Below are 19,361 nucleotides of genomic sequence, written 5' to 3' on the forward strand. Positions count from 1 at the left end.
CTCGCTCAACAATTATCCCCACAGGCAAGTTGTCAACATTCTAAGAATTTGAATCGCAACAGAATCGAACCACTGTAAACATCTACTACGAATTTTGCATAACAAAGAACCAGGCAGGCTACAGCCGCGTCTACAGTCCCCCAATTTACCATACTTACTGCTTGGAAGGTACCACTTAAAATGCCCTAAACCTGGTTGGAATCGTATCGTGCAACTCGGAGAGAAGTTGTGAAGACAAAGTACTTAATACTTATAAAAGTGTTGTGAATGCTTACGCGAACACACTTTGTGTTGAAGTCATGACCAAAAGATTATAACGCTGTAATGAATCTAGTTTTGGGTGTAAAGACAGCAGGTGTGCCAAACGAAAGTGAAAACCAATCAGCACTCCCCGAGACATGTCATGAAAACAATATCTTAATTATAGCCCCAAGAACACGGTTTATAGCAGTGTGGGCGTGTTAAGTGGTACCTTCGGGTAGTAAATCTCCATGCAGGGGCCACGCCATGTGGCACGAGCTGCAGTCCGACCGGTACCGCAACATTGAATCCAGGGTAATCATAACAAATCTACAACACACCACGCATCATACCAGCCCAGGAGATCTGTATAGCCGGTATAACCGCCCTTCGGCGTAACGCATCAGCGTCCAGAGAAGATGCCCCTACTATGCTTGGTGATAACATATTCCACTCTACGATAGTTCTGGGAAAATACGAATTTTTGAACTCTGGTACGAAACACCACGACAAGTTTCATGGTTACCAAAATCAAGATTGTGAAAATAATAATAATAATAATAATAATAATAATAATATCGGGTGTATTTGCAGCCAGTGCCATAGGCAGGTACCCAATGTGTTGAGTAATGAGGCTGTTTAACGTGGTCGAGGCACCTCCTCGAGCACGGGACCCCCGTTTTACGTCCCTCCCGGAAGACGATTTCGTGGAAAGCTTCGTGAGGCTACAGCAATCCGGACGTCCTTGGTTGGTCTCCCATCCAAGCACTGTCCGGACCGCGCGTTGCTTAACTTCCGAGATCGAGGGATCGGGTGTACCAACGCGCCAGAAAATAAATTTATTTATGAGTGTGCTTCCGGCAAACTTTTGCAGAAGGTAAATCTAGAGAGAATGATCTCCCAATTTTGTCAGAACAGAACATTTACTCGCAGGTCGCGGGGAAATCAGCATCGCAAAAGTCCAAACCAGGAGGTCTGATTATGACGTCACAAAGTATGACGTCACCCGAGAGCCGAAACCTTGAGGAGTTGGTCGTTTCTTCTTATCGGACGATCGAAACTGAAAGCACCCTGCTTTACTAAGAATAAGAATATATCACCATGTGTCTTGCACATGCATATGGCTGTTCGTCATCTCGACACTCAAGTTTCACTTTTAATTATTCTTCAGGGAGGTTAAAAAAAGTAAGTTAGCCTTGCGCTTTACAGTTTATGCATCACTACAATGTTAAAACTAAGACGTACGGCGATCGTAACTTCTACGGTACTTTCAATAGGACAAAAAATATCAGACGCAGGCCAGTCGTAAGTATTCTTAACACCGAGTGTTGGAAACCTCACATGTCAAATCTTTTTCTTAACGAAGCAATACAACCAATCTAATCAGACAAAACTATAAGATTCCACGTCAGTTAATACAGCATTTCCCTTGTAAATGTCCCGCTTCAATTTAATAGCTTTGAATTGAATTATTATTTATTCTCCGAAAGTTGCACTTTCTTTTCAAATTCAAAGTAACATTCTACTAGTATATGTATGGCCTACAATGAAGCAGTATATTGTTTTGAGCAGCCGATTTTTGCCAAAGTTTAATACACCATGTATAGTCGCACTCAACTGTCAGTGCCTGTTATAACTTGTAACACAACCACCCTGCGTTGCGTTAGAACACTGCCACTAAAATACCCTTGGGTCAAAAGGTCCAGTTCATAATAACTGTTGGACTGTTCTATACCACATTACATCACTGTCTCAGATACGCACGTACATAGAAGGACCACGCACGGTATACACAAATCGTGTAAGATTCAACTTACTGTATGTGGACTTCAGAAACCTCGAACTGCCTGCCACGTCTTGAGGAAGTCGGCTTCCAAATGAAAATGAAAGTTACGAGCATGAGGAAATACATGTACGTACGGGGGGACAAACAGAGGGTCCATATAACATGATCGCATGTGGGCGGTGTCAGTGCCCGTGACAGGCCCCAACAGAGGTGGCTACAGTGTTACTATATTTGATTCACTGTAAACCATGAAAGTATGGGGAGTGTCCATTCTTTAAGCAGATGTTTGGGGATCGCTTTAGGCAGTACATCGGGATGGTCTGTAAGGTTGACCCAGTGTAGACGATATCGATGCAAAAGTGCCACAATTTGCGACCTTTTTACTAAACATGTATTAATAATACAACACACAAGTATGGGGAGTGACTATTCTTCAAGCAGACATTGGGAGAACGTTGAAGGAAGCATGTGGAAAGTGTTTTCGGGTGGTCAAGACTCAGGAGTATATTGTAATATTGAGCCTATGCGCATGATATTGATGCCACAGTGTCATAGGCCAAGACTAGCTACTTTATTTACCTTATACATGCATACATGTAAGTCAAGTCATACATGCACCATGTACGTATGGGTGTCATTTTTCCAAGCAGTTATTGGGTGAAGGCTAGAGGCATAACATCGAGGTGGATGGGATACAGTAAATATTGACTACTGTGCAGAGGATATTGATGTCACAGTGTCACAGGTCACAACTGTTACTATATTTATCGTAAACATGCACTATGCAAGTATGGTGCAGTCTATTCTCCAAGCAGATGTTGGGACATCTAAAGGCATAAGGCAACACATCAGGGTGGGTGAGAGTGCAGTAATGTTGAGTACTGTGCAGACGATATCGATGACACAGACACAACTTTTACTATATTTACCGATATGTACCATGCAAGTATGGGGTTTGGTCTATTCTCCAAGCAGATGTATCGGGGGGACCATTTCAGCTAATAAAGGCCATCAGTCATATATTTACTGTATATACAGGAGTGTTTATTCTCCAAGCAGATATTAGTAGGGAAAAGTTCATCCAACAAGGGTGCTAATGTTCATGTACATGTATTTTTTTGATACACCTTAAGTAAAAAAAAACAAGACTTAAGACAAAAAATGGCCAAAACAAGTTGTACTTTCCCATGTAGAGTGGTTTGCTATTACATACGAACTTCAATAGATAAAGGTTACTGTACCAAAGGTAACCAATTCATCAGCAAAACATAACAACCATGGCTGTTTCCGGAAGGAAAATAACTCCACAACAAAATACCGTCAGGTCAAAGGGCAGAGCTGCCATGGCCTAACTGTGATGTAAGACCCAAGGTCATCATGACCTTGAGCATCTGGGCAGGACTTAAACAGGAAGCAATTCTTAGAATACAGTAATGGGCTAACTGAATGTTTGCCTGAGTGTTCACGTCCCTTCATGCTTTTCTTATTTACAACATATCCACTAAATCTTAAATGGCTTTCTTTACAGTCTCTACAACTTTTCTAGACACTGACTCCGTGTACTATCTTTGGGCAAAAAAAAAATGATTAGCCCTGAAAATAATTTCAAAGATGTTGAAATGCACTGCCATTATGTGTGTACTCTTACTCCACTTTGCTATATACATACATTCAAACATGTAATGGATGGATGTGGATGGAATGTATCCCTTTAAGTTACTACATTCAGGACAATACCACTTGATATTATTGTGTTATTGATAGTACAGTGAGACGCATGAGTTATGTACAATTTACATTAACAAAATCATGTTTCAACTCTATCCTAGCCAATCAATGAGACATCTGTTCCGTATTCACAAACATCCACAGTTGAAGGCGGCAGTTTCCTGTCTGACAGTGTCGTAGTCACATCCAGCACACGCCACATGGTACCAAGCCTCACACTGGTCACACTGCACCTGTATGGGGCAGCAGGTTTGGTTCAGAGAAAGGCGCTGTGTAGTATTGTGTCTTAACACAACAGTACAAGTTACATCTAACATATCATTGTTTGTGTTAATGAGTCAATCACTGCACCGAAAAATAGGTCACTGTCTGCAGGGTTCAAGTCAGCATCCGTCCTTCCATCCTTTGACGGAATTTTGACACTGGGGACAGACAAAAAAATTGCCTATTCCGTCCTCTGTGATGGACAAAAATCGGCATGTAAACAGAATGACTTAACAAAGCTGAGTCTACCAGCAAAATGTGCCACAAAATAAAGGAATATTTCAGAGGGTTTAGATTTCAAAATTTTCCTAGGGGAGCATGCCCTCGGACCCCTTTGGACCGTCTCATCTTCAATAAGATTTCCATTCAAAACCTAGGGGACGGAAAAAAAATTCCGGCTGGCTAGAACACCAATTGTTTGTCTTACCCAGCTGAGCATGTCGCCCTCCGGCCTGCTACAGTCGAACGAGTCACACGGTCCCCAGTCCTCACGATCACCTGACCTCTTACGCTTCACAGGTTTCCTTCTCTTCACTGCTGCAACAGTTTTACCTGCAAGGGGAAGAGGTTCTAAATGTTCTAGTTGCATCCTTAAATTACATGGACATGAAGTATGGTCTGTTTCTGTGGCTAGTTGATCTGAGATAGTGTGCAATTTCTGAATATGTGTATGTGAATGTGTGTGTTCCTGTTAATCTCCAAGCAGATCATACGGTAAGATAATATCAAAAGCTGCCAGAGGAGTGAAGCCGGCCTAGACTGGAGCAAACACACTCCTTATGCTACCTTAGGATCTGCTTGGAGATTATGCGTTTTGCCTAATGTTTAGCTTAACTCAGAAGGGGGAGTAAAATCTGATATCTGTGATTGCCTTATTGCAAAGTAAGCTTTAGAATTGTGTTGGGCATAATGAGATCCATGGCCAAAACCATTTCAGCATTCGGGCTGACCAACTACATTATAACAAGTTTGTTGAAAATGCCCAATTCCATACATACCTGCAGGGGGTCTTCTTTTTCTTTTGGTGTTAACAACAGTTGATGAGTCTTTGCTATCAGATATGTTAACAATAGGACTTTGGGACAACCGAGCCACATTTGTTGCCATGGGAACAACTGTTGCCATGGGAACAGCTCTTGGAGACTCGAAATCACTTCTGACTTTAGGCAAACTCTTGTCTCCTGACGTGGGGGGCTTTTCCGTTGGGCAGAAAATGTCAGAGTCGGAGTCACTGTCAGAGGGAATCTGTAATGTCGCGGCGATGCTGAAGATCTCAGAGTCACTGTCGTTGTCTTCATCTGCAATAACAGCACATGTATTTATTATCTATCAACTTCCTCATGAAGGTACCAGGAAAACCCTTTGGCATTTGACATGCTGATTTCCAAGGGATCCAGGATATACAATACACTGGACGTTGGAAAATAAGACAATAGAATAATGATACTGGCGATGGCATTTACACTTCTTAAAGAAACATTTCTGATTTACAATTCTTAAAGAAACATTTCTGATAACATTGAGGAACAAGTAATGGCTTGAGGACACCTTTTTCAGGCTGTTGAATGTACATTTGTATATGCCAGGTCATCAAAATTGTCATCATACAGGTCTACACAGGTTACAAATACAGTTATCAGTCTTACCACTGAACTGACTCAGCCCAGTAGAACTGCTAGCCGCTGTTCCAGTCTCCTTCTGCCCTCCCTTCTCTGCTGGGCCTGTGTGGACAAGTTTGGACTTCTGGACCCTGGAGAGGTGGAAGTGATCATTTAGTCACCAAACATCATCATCATTCCTGTCTTAAGCAATCTAACATTCATGTCTTTAAGAATCAGAGTTATCAACTCCAGACTGAGGTATTTAAAATACAGTGGAACACTGGAACTTCTTGCCAACAAGAAGAGCAGGTACATTGTACGTCCTTGTATCTACTATGCAAAGGTTGTTCAGTGTAATATAACCAGCTACTGCCATGACATGTGCCTGCCAAGCTGGTGTGTTATGCCAAAGGGGGGTTATACTGGCTATACAGATACGAAAGGTTGGGTTATACAGATATGGAAGCTATATGAAGAGCAATTATTCCAGAAATACAGATGCAAATGCTGGTATGTTACACCAAAGGGTTACACAGAGATTTTCTGTACTGTTACACTTATCTAGCCTGGAGTCCAGTGTTGTTCCGCTCCCGAAGTAGCGACCTTCGGGAGCGGAACAAAGCTAACAAGACTGGACTCCGGGCTAACACTTATCCCCCATGAATATCAACTTCTCCCCACCAGTTGGATATATCATGTAGAACATCAGGACTTGGTACGGAGGGGAAGAGTTGTCTGCCCCTCCCAACGTCTCCTGGCTCTGTCGACTTCTCCGGGAGAGACAACGTCGTGGGCGTCTCGGAGTCAGTTCTGGTGTCCACATCACCTGCTGGTCTCGGACACTGCTCAAACTAAAGTAAAGAGTAGGCAAAAATATTACAAGTAGTCACAATCGTCAAAATAGATGCAATTTAGAACAAAGTACATGATGACAAGTGTTGGATATAATGCTGAAGTGCTACACTCACAAACACAATCATAATCCACCTTCTTTAGAGCACAAAGCATGCAGTTTTCTTATGACACACATATTGTTACACAATATGGTGACTGAAAATGGTAGTACCTACCTACCTACCTAGTCTCATCCTTATGTCTGAGGGTCGGGGACTAAATGGTAGTACAGTGTACTAGTATTTCATGTGGCACACACTAGGCCAGGGTTCTCCCCAGAGAGTGGAATAAGGGAGGCCCTCCACTATACTCTCAGCCAGCTCCACTATACTATTTTTCAAATTTAGTGTGTTTCTTCCCTATTTTCTTTGTTAGTTTTGCTAAGATTAATGACAATTCACAGATTTTTGTACCAAGTGGCATCACTTTTCCAGTCAGCATTGTCTGCAAAAACTTGTTAATGAGCAATGATCAAAACAATAGTAGTTTTGCCACTTCACAACAAAGGAATAACAACAGTATATTATACTTGTAGTAGTATTTGACACCCTCTGTCATTGCAAAATGAACCCATTTTCATGAAAGTGCAGCGCGTTGGTGCGGGTTATTTTTGCCAGCCCCTCCACTATACTAAAAAAAAAGTAAAAAATTCTGGGGAGAACCCTGCACTAGGCATACATGTAGACATTGAGTACAGCCAGCCAAATCATGTTACGTAGACAATCTGATGACAATAGAAAACCATCCTGACCTTGAACTTGAACTCTGACCCTGCCTGTACTGACCGCTGCCCAGGTTGGACAGTTCCGGCCTTCAGGTGACCAAACGTGATGGTGTCGCCTTCCTGCAGTCTGTGGGGGGTCCTCGGCTGCAGCTGAGGGGGGTATAGGGAGTTCATCTTCTGTACAAAACATCATTCTAATATTCAAACTTTACTTTTTACATTGCAGTGATAGAAAGTATTCCAAAATGATTGCCTAAATACAAATTTACTTACCTTTTAGCAAATAAGTATAATCGTCATGAAAATTGTATATTTTTGTTACCTAAACATAAATGTGTCTGTAACAGTACATGACTTGCATTTGAGGGCTGTTTGAACAAAAATTAAGAAATTAACAATATTAACAACAGATATTTTCATTAAGAAAAAAGTTAACATCTGATAAATGTGATAAATCAAAATGACAAGCCGATTTTTTTACCCTGATATCATTAATGTAAGTCCCATTGACGCTCCTGTCTGTTATATCATACGTCACGTTCCCGCGCCCGTCAGGCGACACGCGGATCTCTGCGTGTCTGCGTGAGATGAGCGCAGGGTGGACCTTAGAGTCGATGAACACGTCAGCCTCCGCTGGGTTCCTCCCGATCTGGAGATATGTGGGGGTACTGGGGGTGGACGGAAGACTGAGGAGGGAAAGCATTTTAAAACATCATTTATTTTATGAAATGTCTTGAGCAGCAAGACACCACACACGTCCATGATCATGCATATGTAGCTTTATTTCTCTGTTTTCGTGTTGCAACAAATTATCTGTTCAACAAGGCTCTTTTGAAGGTGGGCCAAAAGTAAATACTGAAATTTTTCTAACATAATGCATGTCTCTGTGGCCTAGCGGTTAGATCAACCCCGCTGCTTGGCCATCTGGGTGCAACTCCAGGCATCTGTGGGCATTCCAGGTCCCATGGTTGGCTCAGCTCGGACAAGGGGGTTTTGCATTTGTCTTTCGGAAGCAATGGACATAAAGTAGTGGTCCTACTCTCCATGCAGAGGGTAGGCTCCGGCTGTTTTTTTTTAACGTTTTTTAGTCGTTTTTATCGGGCTTTCTATTTTGTCATTTTTCTTTCAAGTACGCCAGCCAGGTTTTGACACAGCAAGATATATTAAAAAAAATAGAAAACCCGATAAAAACGACTAAAAAAAAAACACACTCAGAAGCAAACTCAGCACACTCAAATCTAAAGGCTACACCATACAGATCACCTGGTGCCCGGGACACATGGGAATTCCTGGAAATGAAATTGCAGACAAAGAAGCTAAGCTGGCAGCAGAGGAAGCAAGAAACTGCCAGAACTACACATCTTGGACAAAACAGCAAGCCATGAAACACATTGAAGCACAAGCACACGAGAGATGGAACAGAAGGACCAAGCTGAACACAAGAAGTGAACACATGCAGAAGATAGCCACCAACATGAAGAAGAAGGGACAAACACTTGGAAGAAGAAGCACACAAGTCATCATCAACCAGCTAGTGAGTGGCCACACCAGACTCAACTCCTATCAAAACTGGATGAACCCTGAAATCTCACCTAGCTGCACTAACTGCGGTGCTGTGGAGACCACCAACCACTTCCTGTACCACTGCCCTCGCTATGAAAAGGAAAGACAACATATGCTGCTAGAAGTGGAGAATATATATGAGACATACAACACAGCAGAAGACAGCAGAGACACGGACATCACCACGCTAGCTGGAATGAGAGAAGACCTTTCAGAAGGAATCAACAAACAGATGTACATGGCCTTCTCCCAGTACATTGAGAGTACACACCGTTTCGACGTACTCTCCTAGAAACTCCTCCAGCAACTCTCAAGCACAAGGAACCAAGAGTTAAATACCAAGAGAGACTATTGACTCAAAAGCGAACCATTTGTTACTCAGCACCAAGAGACCACGTCTAGCGAAATAATAGACGTTAAACGAGGACAACAACAACAACAACAACAACAAAACGTTAAAAAACAGCTGGAGCCTAACCTCTGCTTGGAGAGTAGTGGTCCTGGCTGGGTGCAGTAATGCAGTAAGATAAATAATAAAACGTGAGCAAAGGCCTTTCTCAGCAAATTATATGCTTGCTGAGTCAGCATCACAAACAGACATGAGAAGCTGAGGACTGACCGAAACACGTCCCGAACATCCGGCCGACTTGCTGCCTTCCCCACCCGTCTGAGGCGGTAAACTGTTCCTTCTGTAGCTTCCATGGTTCCTTAACAACCAGGCTGGCGATAAACACCGCAAGCTTCCCGCCAATCACGACAGAAAAGGTAGTTTCTATATCAAACTGCAGCACAGAAGCTTTGAAAAATGGCGCGTCGGACTTGCATAAATTAAAAACAACCTTTGACCTAATTTGGAATAGTCGACTTAATAATTTAGTACACTATTTCAACGTGTTAATATTCTGTCTATAATCTCCAATCTTAGGAATAATCTTTATATTTAGACAGCAAAATTTATCTTTATTCTATGTGCTTCAAATGTAAGGTAATTTTGAATGGATTTCATGCTTATTTTTGGAAAAGTCTACATCCCCCTACCATGACATGGACTAGTCTATATAGCAAATGGCTACGGTAGAAGTCGAAGTCGAACCTCAGAACCAGGAAAGTTGCAAACCGCACGGAGAAATGGCTTCAGATGACCCTGAACTGGCGATTCTCGGGGAGAAGGTGGACCACAAGCGCTGCCGCTACCCGTACGCCATCGTCTGGACACCCATTCCGCTGCTATCGTGAGTTTGGCTGGTGTTGTTGTTGTGATAAATTATTTGAGCTTCAGCTTCTCTGAGTCTCTCTGTCTGTAGCTAAGATTAGTAAGAAGAACTTGTCATATGAATTATGATGATGAAGGAGAGGGTGGAACTGGATATGAAGCTTACTTATACTTCATCCGATAACAAGAGACCATCAGCCAGACGAGGAGGGTCCAGAGGTTAGGAATTATGAATTTTATCATGATATTTACATAATTAATAACATTATCACTCATACAACCTTCCTACATGTATAACGTTACACACAGTTACAGGTACACTAAATAAGGTGCTGTACTTGGAGCCCTCACTCTGATGAGATTTAGTGCATTATATACCAAGGACATTATGATTACATGGGGATGTAAATAAAATGTTGTCCTACCCTTCACATGTATATGTACTAATGAAGAACATGAAAGATAAACATGTATCATATTATAATGATATGGGCAGCAATACTAATGCAGTATCTACATCTGGATTCTGAGTTGAGATGTGAAAAAATCTATCTTTCAATTAACTGTCTGATATCAATAGCATTGTTTTTTTAATATTGCTGTACTTAATAAAGGTTGTAAAATGTTGTCTCTTGCTTTCTGTAAACCCAGGTGGATGCTCCCCTTCATCGGTCACATGGGCATCGCCATGTCATCCGGGGTCATCAGAGACTTCGCAGGGCCGTACTATGTGTCTGTAAGTAACACCTGGATATGTTTAATTTTCATTGTTTGTGTGTTTGTACATATATATCTTTTTATCCGCTATCATGCTTTCATACTGTAAAGCTTTGATTTAAGGTATTTCGATTGGTTAAATTGGCATTTTGACCTTCGATTGTTCTCTCATTAATGAATTAAGAAAGAATTAAGCCGTAACGAATATTGATAGGTGGGCATGAAAAAATTCTAAATCTGATTTTCTGGGGGCCAAATTGATGACGTCATCAGGTTTTATTGCCCCCAATATCATTTTTTTGTATGACAAAATACAGCACCTTTGTACATACCACTGCAATAAAACTATGTTTTTCATGTGCATAATGATGAAGGCTACAAACTCACTTTTGCGCAAACTGATATCTACTAATGATCTGTAGTTATTAAGAATTAATTTTTTTTAATTAGATGAAAACAAACATTTTCTAATTACTACAGATCATTAGTAGATATCGATTTGCGCAAAAGTGCGTTTGTAGCTTTTATCATTTTGCAACGAAAAACGAAGTTTCATTACAGTGGTATGTACTAAAGTGCTGTATTTTGTCATAGAAAAAAATAATATTAGGGGCAATAAAAATGATGACGTCATCAATTTGGCCCCCCAAAAATCAGATTTAGAATTCTTTCATGCCCATCTATCAATATTTGTTACGGCTCCATTCTTTCTTAATTCATTAATAAGAAAACAGTGGAAGGTCAAAATGCCAATTTAGCCAATCGAAATACCTTAATCTTAAAGTTAAATATTCTCATCTTATCTCCATGCAGGAGGACCACATGGCATTTGGAAGGCCTACAAAGTGAGTCCTAGAAGTCTTTTGTCTGCTTGTAGCATGTTGACAAAGTTTGGCTTTATAGGAATAATTAGTCCTTTTAACGTGTCCCGAATCTGCAATAAACTTATTATCAAAATGTTGAGTAGACTAGAGCAGAGCAGAATTTTTGGCTGTATAGGAATTTGGATTTTACTTGCTATTGTACCTGTCCAATAATGTTGTCCTCCTTCCACAGATACTGGACCCTGAAGCCATCTAAAGCAAAGGGAGGAACAAGAGGTTGGGATACAGCAGTGGGGGATGCTTCAGAAGAATACAAACATCACATGGTCAGTATTGTCTGTTTTGAATATCATTTCAATATTCTTTAAACTCATCGAGTCATATGCACACTAGTAAGTATAGGGTCAGGGTTCTAGCCAGAATTTCATTTTAGCGTAGTGGGAATGGCATGGTAGCAAAGCGACTAATCAGGAGATTGGTGTGGAAGGGGGGTCTTGGTCCTTCCACAGTGAGATTTGCACTAGCTAGAACCCTGAGGGTGCTTCAGTATTACCATAAGTTGTCAGTTCTGAGGTAAACTCAAAAGGATGTGTGTACTGGTTAACCACAATTTTATCACTAGGGTTTCTTTATTTATTTGTTAACTTGTGTCACAACTTGTATCTGAGTTTGTTTATCTGCATGTGGCAACAATCTAATATGTACTATGTAATGTGCGTACTTGTCACAATAAGGTTTCCATTTGTTTATTTATTTGTTTATTTTTTCACAGCACAACCTGTTCTGTGATAACTGCCACTCGCACGTCGCGCTGGCGCTCAACACAATGCAGTACGACAGAAGCACGTCATGGAACATGGTCAAACTGTGCTTCCTCATGCTTATATATGGGAAATATGTCAGGTAACTACACCTGTATGTATATAGTCATTGTAACTGCTCATCAGCGTAACACACCGGCTTCTGTATTTGTACTTGTATGGCTGGTATATCTTCTCTCCTGCTTAACACACAAGCTATTCAGGTACCAATGTACAGAGGTTTGTTTTGGGCCTATCCCTGTATGTCATTTTGATCATTGTGTGCTTGTTTTAATTTTTTTCTAATATTTTCACTAGAAGTCTTCCTACATATCACAAGTTGGATTTTGGAGAATTTTCAAATTTCAAATCAAAGGTAGAAGTGAGTTGAGTATGCTATCAACTGTAAAGTGATGAAGTTGATGACACATTGCATCAGTGTAATATAGCTAGTGATGAATATTGATTTCTTCTCATCGACATTGATTCTTTAACGTCTCTGTTCCTTCTTCCAGTGTCTGCGCCTTCCTCAAGACGTGGCTGCCGTTCCTTATCCTGGGGGGAGGCGCCGTTGCTCTCGCGCTGCTGCTCTGAACAAGTCACCGTCCAGTTTACGTCACACTAGGTTAATTAGCTTGGCCTTGGGTTAGAAAGAATATTTCTGCAATGGGAGGTCAACAGGAAAACAGAGTCTGAGGTGAAAGTCTCCTGGTACCCTGGTGCACACCATTTCAGGGAGTGTACATGGCTAATCTCCAAGCAGATCCTACAATGGCATGAGATAGTACCAAACTGGCCAAGGAGTGTAGTCAGCCAAGAGATGAACATTTGCCATGGTAGCCAAACACACTCATAGGCTGGCTCCACTTCTCTGGCAGCTTTTGATACTATCTTATGTTACCACAGGATCTGCTTGGAGATAAGTACATTAATTGTAGTGACTGTACATTCAGACAAGCATTATCAATGGAGTTATGTTATAACAGAAAATAAGGATATCAGGAATACATGTGTAAAATAGGAGGAATATGACATGTGAAACTGTACATCCTAGGATAGATTAGAATTTTACTGTCTTCAAAATGGATACTACTAAAGAAGAACCTTTTAAATCTGATGATATTTCCAAAATTAAATGTAGATCTGGTTGTGTTTTTGTGTACATTGTAAAATAATGAAATGTATATATCAGTGACAGTGCATGCATGTGTCTTTTGTTTGAAGAAATGTGTAATATCTTGTGAAATGAATGAAGTGTAAGTTTCTAATGAATATGGCAATAAATGGCTGCAGGTAAATTGGTTTTTTATTAAAGGAGGTGGGGTGTTTGTTCTTCTGTCATTTGTATAGAAATCTTGGAATGAGATAAGCTACTTTCTGTACTAAAATGTATTAAAATGCTATCTGACATCTGAAAGTTTGCCTTTTCGATTTTTAAATATGAGCAAGACTGCAACAAAACAGTAACATTCAGAGGCGGCGGCAGCAAATTTCTTTTGTGGGGGCAAAATATTGGTGATAGATTTGTGAGCATGTTGTCACGTCCGGTGTTCTGCCTGGCTTTGCCGAGTGGAGTTCATGTTGAACATTTGCGTGACATCACAGACCGCCTACCGTGACGACGGACCCTTTCACTAAAATTCTCATAAGCCTACACGATGACACGGTTCTTTGTTTCAAAGAACACTGTTCTTTCTTCTATTCCCGGTAAAAGACATGGTAAGAGGGATATGCCTTTCACCAGGAATAGAACAAAGAAAAGGAAGGGGATGCTTGGTCCGTGTCAACGCCGACGCTCCCCCAATACATTTTCACCATGTCCAGCGCTTTAGGCGCGAGCCGTCGCAAGGGAGGTTTGGGAAAGTTTAAAATCTGGACCCTTTCACCATTTCCTGCCTTTTCTGGGGCAAATTTTGCGGGTGGACTAGCTAGGTTTATGAAATTTCTATTGGTGAAAAAATACACATGGGTTTCAGCTTGATTTTTTGTGGGGGCCGTGCCCCCACAACAAATTTTGTGGGGGCGACTGCCCCCACTGTGCCGCCGCCACTGACATTTTAACATTTTACTTGTGGTAATTGGGTTGCTGACTTTGGACTCCTAAACTTGTATAGGCAGTTGCTATGCCTTGGTTACTTCAGGCATAGCAAGTACACATGTAATAGATGATTTATTGTGGTAAATAATATATAGAATTTGGTATGTCTTAAACTGGAACTTTGCACAGCTGACATGTGTGCTCAGCATACATATACATGTAACGTTACATCTAAACTGTCATGTGTTCTTTTATTGCACCTTTGAAATAAATTAAGAAATGTATAAATCATATTGCCATTCGTCGACTTCTTTTCTAAACAATAGTAACCAAGTAATGTTTGAAGCATAAATTCTTTGGTTGAAGTTATAGAACCGATTGAATCCCAGACGTTTCCATTCCTTGATCGACTCTGGGCTTTCTGTTTTTACGTCAACCCGTCTGGTGCATTGTGGGTAATTTAAAGTAAGCCGCCATTTTTGAACCCAGAATCGGTCAGGTTTTTATTTTGGTCGGTGATTCTTATTATTTTGGCTGTAGATGTTCACATTTTGGGTAAACTGGTATTGTGCAGGCTGCAGTGGTGATTCTAAGATGACCTTTAAATATATTCGACAACTGTAAGGTGACAATATGGCGTTGTTTTGATCGAATTAGCGCGGTTTTCGCGTTGCGAACGTTGAGGTATTACCAAATTCAAGGACTTCCGGGTTCGGCCCACATACTGAAGTCTCACGTAAAACAGGCCGAAGTTACATTCTGAGAATATATTTACCGTGTCCAGACCTACGAGAAGAGATGTCGATGACCTTGAGGACCAGACGTGTCGGTGGAGGGGACGAGAATCAGGCTCCGAATAAGGTGACATTTTATAAACTTGATGTTAGAAACGCCTAAGGCTAGCTATACGCTGCTGACAGTTGGGCGGTTATTTGGGGGAGGGGCGATCCATTTCTGTGTATGAATAGGAGTGCCAACTCTTGATATTTTTATACGAAACATGAAATCTGGGGTATGTAATGAATATATCAATATATAAATCATCTCTTAGCATTAACGTTAACATTCATTTGGGTTCGTAATTGAAATTATTAGCATATGAAAAAAACTAACGTTAGATAAGTTGAGATTTTTTCATGCATTATTTATCTACAGGGCTACAAACCACCGATTCTGGGTCCCAAACCCATCCTGAAACCTGCACCTGGTAGCCATGGCAGTAACAGTAACCGTGGCAGCCAGCCAACAACAACAACAACCCCCCTGAGACGTCATCCCCTCACGCCGAGGGGACCCCCTCCAGCGAACCTCCCGTTCAGCCCCCATGCCTGTCCTACGCTGACACCCAGGGGACCCCCTTCAGCTGACCCCCTGCGCACCCCAAACCCCCCTGCTCCCCCCACCCCCCTGGGGATGACCCCCCGGGTGCTGGAGGACATCAAGAGGAGACTGGAGGAGCGACGGCTGCAGGCGCTGGACACGCAGGAGAAAGTCAGCCCTGTGTTACAGAGACTCAGGGATACTCCAGGTGAACTAATTGCTGTTGCCTTTTGTATTTTTCCTTTGTTTGTTTGTTTTTTTAGGATTGTTATTGTTAAGGGGCAAGTTGTTAACCAAAGAAAGATGGACAGGGCTAGTACTAGTAGGCATTCACACATGTTCATTCACTGGTCCCGAGTACAGTCTTACAATGTTCACAATTGTACATCAGGTGCAGTTGGTCCCTTTGTAAATTGTAACCAGATATGAACATATGATTATGAGCAGGATAATTGAAATACTAAGTTTTTCTACATTATGTAATTGTTTAAAAATTAGGTCCCTCATACTGTGAGTCATAGCAGTTTCCTTTCAAATTGTACGTAGATTTCCACAATCTTAGTTGAGGTGAAACACTATGTTGCGTTGTGGTTTAAGTTTGGATTTTCTTCTCACCCTCCAGCCCTGAAGACGAAGCAGCGCCTGCTTGAACAGAAGCACCACGCCGCCAAGTCGAACGCTGCAAGCCTGTGTGTCGGGGGCGGCGTGTCGCTCTGGCCGCAGATGGACAACATGCGGCTGACACGACGGGAAACGGTCGCGCTGACGGGGTGGTGTGTCGGACTCGTCCTGACGGTGCAGGCGCTCTTCAGCTACCTGCACGGTGAGGGTCTCAAGGTCAACTCAAGGACAGAATCTCCATCAGTTATTACAAGCTGCAATTGCAATTGCAAGCTGCTAGTCTATGATTATATTCTCAAATTCTGGTCCATAATGTTTTTAACACTTTTGAATCAAATATTGTACATTACTGTAGCAACTACTTCAAATCATGTCATTTTGTTACATGAAGTCTGCTGTGCTAATAAAGTTCTTTGGCTATTGAAGAAAACGGAAGCAAGATACATGAGTACTAAAAATTATGGTATATCTATTTTGAAAGATACAGCTAGAATATACTTTTGAATTTCTAATTATTTTACAACAGGTCATGTAATCCGAAAGCTTCACATCTTCACTGGTTACCAACGCCGTTTCCATGGCGACCACAAGCTGGAGGTTGCCGGAGGTCAAGAGCAGTTCAACCAGTCTGTCCTCAGGTGGCACACAGACTATAGGAACCTCATGGTGAGACCAACTTCTGATGATCGAACCAAACCTATATCAAGATAACATTTGCAGCAAATCTGTTGTGTACACATGTATATCCTCCTTTACATCCATTATGTATGGACTATGTATCGAGACATCATGATTCATGTAAAGAAAGTGAAAATAAGAAGACCTTAAAGTCATTGTGACAAAAATCTTTACTAGTAGCCTATTCCAAAAACAGAAAAAAATTCAAACATTTGAAAATTTACTGCAGTTTCAGTAATCAGTTGTACTTGACACCCAACATTTCCATCAAAGTGATATTCTGTCATATACATGTTGTTGAGTTTGTACTAGTTATTTGTACCTTTGTGCCAATGTCAATCTTTGTTATACTTTTTAATTAACATTTTCCCTCCAAAAGGATGCCATAGAGCAGGACTTCCATGTGTCTGTGGGAGGAGCCCCTGTGCTGTTCCAGCTATCCCTGCTGCTGTACCTGCTGTCCATCTGCACCCTGCTGTACTACCTGGGGGACAACATGCTGTCCAAGAGCAAGCTGACGCCCAGGAGGATCAAGCTGTGGTAAGGTCAAGGATCTCTGTGTATTGACTTTGACTTTATTCGGATTATAAACAATACAATACACGTGAGTCAAAGGCAGCGATTGCTGGCGTTGTCAAACTTGGCCTTTATTTTCCCAACCCCCACATAACTACCAAAAATCATGCAAAACGATCCACAACGTCTCAAGTTATCTTGTACGCAAACACACACACACACACACTCGCCTCGCTGCAGTGCTGACGGAAAGTGCCAGGTAAACCATTTTCGAACAGGACCTTCGTTTCTATAACCGCTACTCAAATACCAATAATGTCCATTCACAGCTACTCTAGTTATATGCTGCTGACCTACATATAGAAACACAACATCTTGTCTCTACTCAAAACATAACCTTGCCATTCTGGCGTAGGTAAATATCAAATATTATCTAAGATACTTGTATTTATCAGGCAATCCAATCAGACAGTTTGCACTGTTTCCTTGTTGGTAGGCTGTTGACCAACAAAGATGACAAGAATAACCTGAGTGTATTGTTTTGGAAAACAAATAAAGTTTTTGCCATTGCTATGTTGTATCCAGGGTGTCCTTACTAGTAGTGACCGGAGTGTGGACGTTCCTGACCATTGCTATGTTGTATTCAGGGTGTCCCTGCTAGTAGTGACCGGAGTGTGGACGTTGCTTGGCCTGAAACTGCTGACCACTGCCCAGCACCTGGAGACTGCTGTGGAGACAACTGTGTACCAACTTAGCGAGGAACTGGTCAGTTTTCTTAGTCTGTTCCTCATAGATTGCTTTGCAAATGACAGAAGACGGGGCATTTGGCATTGCCTGTGAGTGTTGGAATGTGTGTGCGTGTTTGTGTGGGTGTGTGTAAGTGTATGTTTGTGTGCATGTGTGTGTGTGTGTGTGTTTGTATGTCTGCATGTGTGTTTGTGTACAAGAATGTATGTATATGGCAGCAAGTATGGCTTCTTTCAGGCTCTACTGGTACATGTAGTATGTTTCATGTGGGGAGTGCTCTCCTGTCCCAAGTATTCAAGTGAAAATGGCTCGATAATGGAAAAATAAAATCTTTCTTCTTTTCCTCTGCAGGGTGACCTGGTGCTCCTTGATCATGACTTGAGTAGGTACCACAGTGTCTTAAGGTACTGGCAGTACCGCTGCACCCCGCCCACCTCACCTGGGGTACTCAGCATCTTAGGGATCTTACAGGTGAGACCCACGTCTTCAAGGAACCACAGTGTCTTAAGATAGAACAGCTTACAGTCAGCTTACCGATGTTCCCTATGTGGCAGAGACTGTCATTCTCGTAAAGGACTGTTTATCCTTAGCCAAATATGTAGGTCTAATGTCAATTTTGATTTTGCCATCAGGGTTGATGCAGACCAAAGTAGGCCATATAAATTTTATAACATTGAAAATGTTGCAAATTTTTCACCGACCAAATTCTGGCAAAATTTCTTAATAGTTTTGAGTAAATTTTCTTATTTCAAAGCCTTTTTATTAGCTTGCATTTTTATCTACTTAATATCTTGATTGTTCTCTAACCCATGTTTCCTCATGTTCAGGTGCGAGATGTGAACTACTACCTGCAGTACTACAGCTTACCTGTCATCACAGCCCTCTGCACACCTGTGGTAAGGCTGGTCCTGGCTCTGAAGCAGGTGTACAGTCCAGCATGAACTTATCTCGCCTGTATCACACCTGTATCACACCTGTACTCTCACCTGTACTCACACCTGCATCTCATGCATATACTCACACCTGCATCACACCTGTATCTCATGTATATACTCACACCTGTATCACACCTGTGCTAAGACTGGTG

The 19,361-nt window shown here is 41.7% G+C and overlaps 3 protein-coding genes across 3 annotated transcripts; 2 read left to right on the forward strand and 1 right to left on the reverse strand.

The window, feature by feature from the left end:
* Nucleotides 1-3,137: 3,137 nt before the first annotated feature.
* Nucleotides 3,138-7,940, reverse strand: LOC118430914 (transcription factor 19-like). Its single transcript, XM_035841944.1, has 7 exons — nucleotides 7,719-7,940; nucleotides 7,265-7,387; nucleotides 6,301-6,470; nucleotides 5,665-5,768; nucleotides 5,017-5,316; nucleotides 4,446-4,570; nucleotides 3,138-3,987 (listed from the first exon to the last, which is right to left on the reverse strand). The coding sequence occupies exons 1-7, from the start codon at nucleotides 7,938-7,940 to the stop codon at nucleotides 3,883-3,885; spliced, it is 1,149 nt and encodes a 382-aa protein (XP_035697837.1). The 3' UTR covers nucleotides 3,138-3,882.
* A 1,881-nt stretch (nucleotides 7,941-9,821) lies between these two features.
* On the forward strand, nucleotides 9,822-13,771 carry LOC118430976 (transmembrane protein 222-like). The gene is made up of 6 exons (XM_035842010.1): nucleotides 9,822-10,032; nucleotides 10,665-10,749; nucleotides 11,544-11,575; nucleotides 11,787-11,880; nucleotides 12,327-12,457; nucleotides 12,870-13,771. The coding sequence occupies exons 1-6, from the start codon at nucleotides 9,866-9,868 to the stop codon at nucleotides 12,946-12,948; spliced, it is 588 nt and encodes a 195-aa protein (XP_035697903.1). The 5' UTR covers nucleotides 9,822-9,865; the 3' UTR covers nucleotides 12,949-13,771.
* A 1,419-nt stretch (nucleotides 13,772-15,190) lies between these two features.
* On the forward strand, nucleotides 15,191-19,255 carry LOC118430915. Its single transcript, XM_035841945.1, has 8 exons — nucleotides 15,191-15,253; nucleotides 15,548-15,920; nucleotides 16,335-16,535; nucleotides 16,860-16,999; nucleotides 17,391-17,551; nucleotides 18,175-18,292; nucleotides 18,626-18,745; nucleotides 19,102-19,255. The coding sequence occupies exons 1-8, from the start codon at nucleotides 15,191-15,193 to the stop codon at nucleotides 19,213-19,215; spliced, it is 1,290 nt and encodes a 429-aa protein (XP_035697838.1). The 3' UTR covers nucleotides 19,216-19,255.
* Nucleotides 19,256-19,361: the final 106 nt, after the last annotated feature.

This window comes from Branchiostoma floridae, chromosome 14 (genome assembly GCF_000003815.2).
Source record: "Branchiostoma floridae strain S238N-H82 chromosome 14, Bfl_VNyyK, whole genome shotgun sequence".
NCBI classification, from domain to species: domain Eukaryota; kingdom Metazoa; phylum Chordata; class Leptocardii; order Amphioxiformes; family Branchiostomatidae; genus Branchiostoma; species Branchiostoma floridae.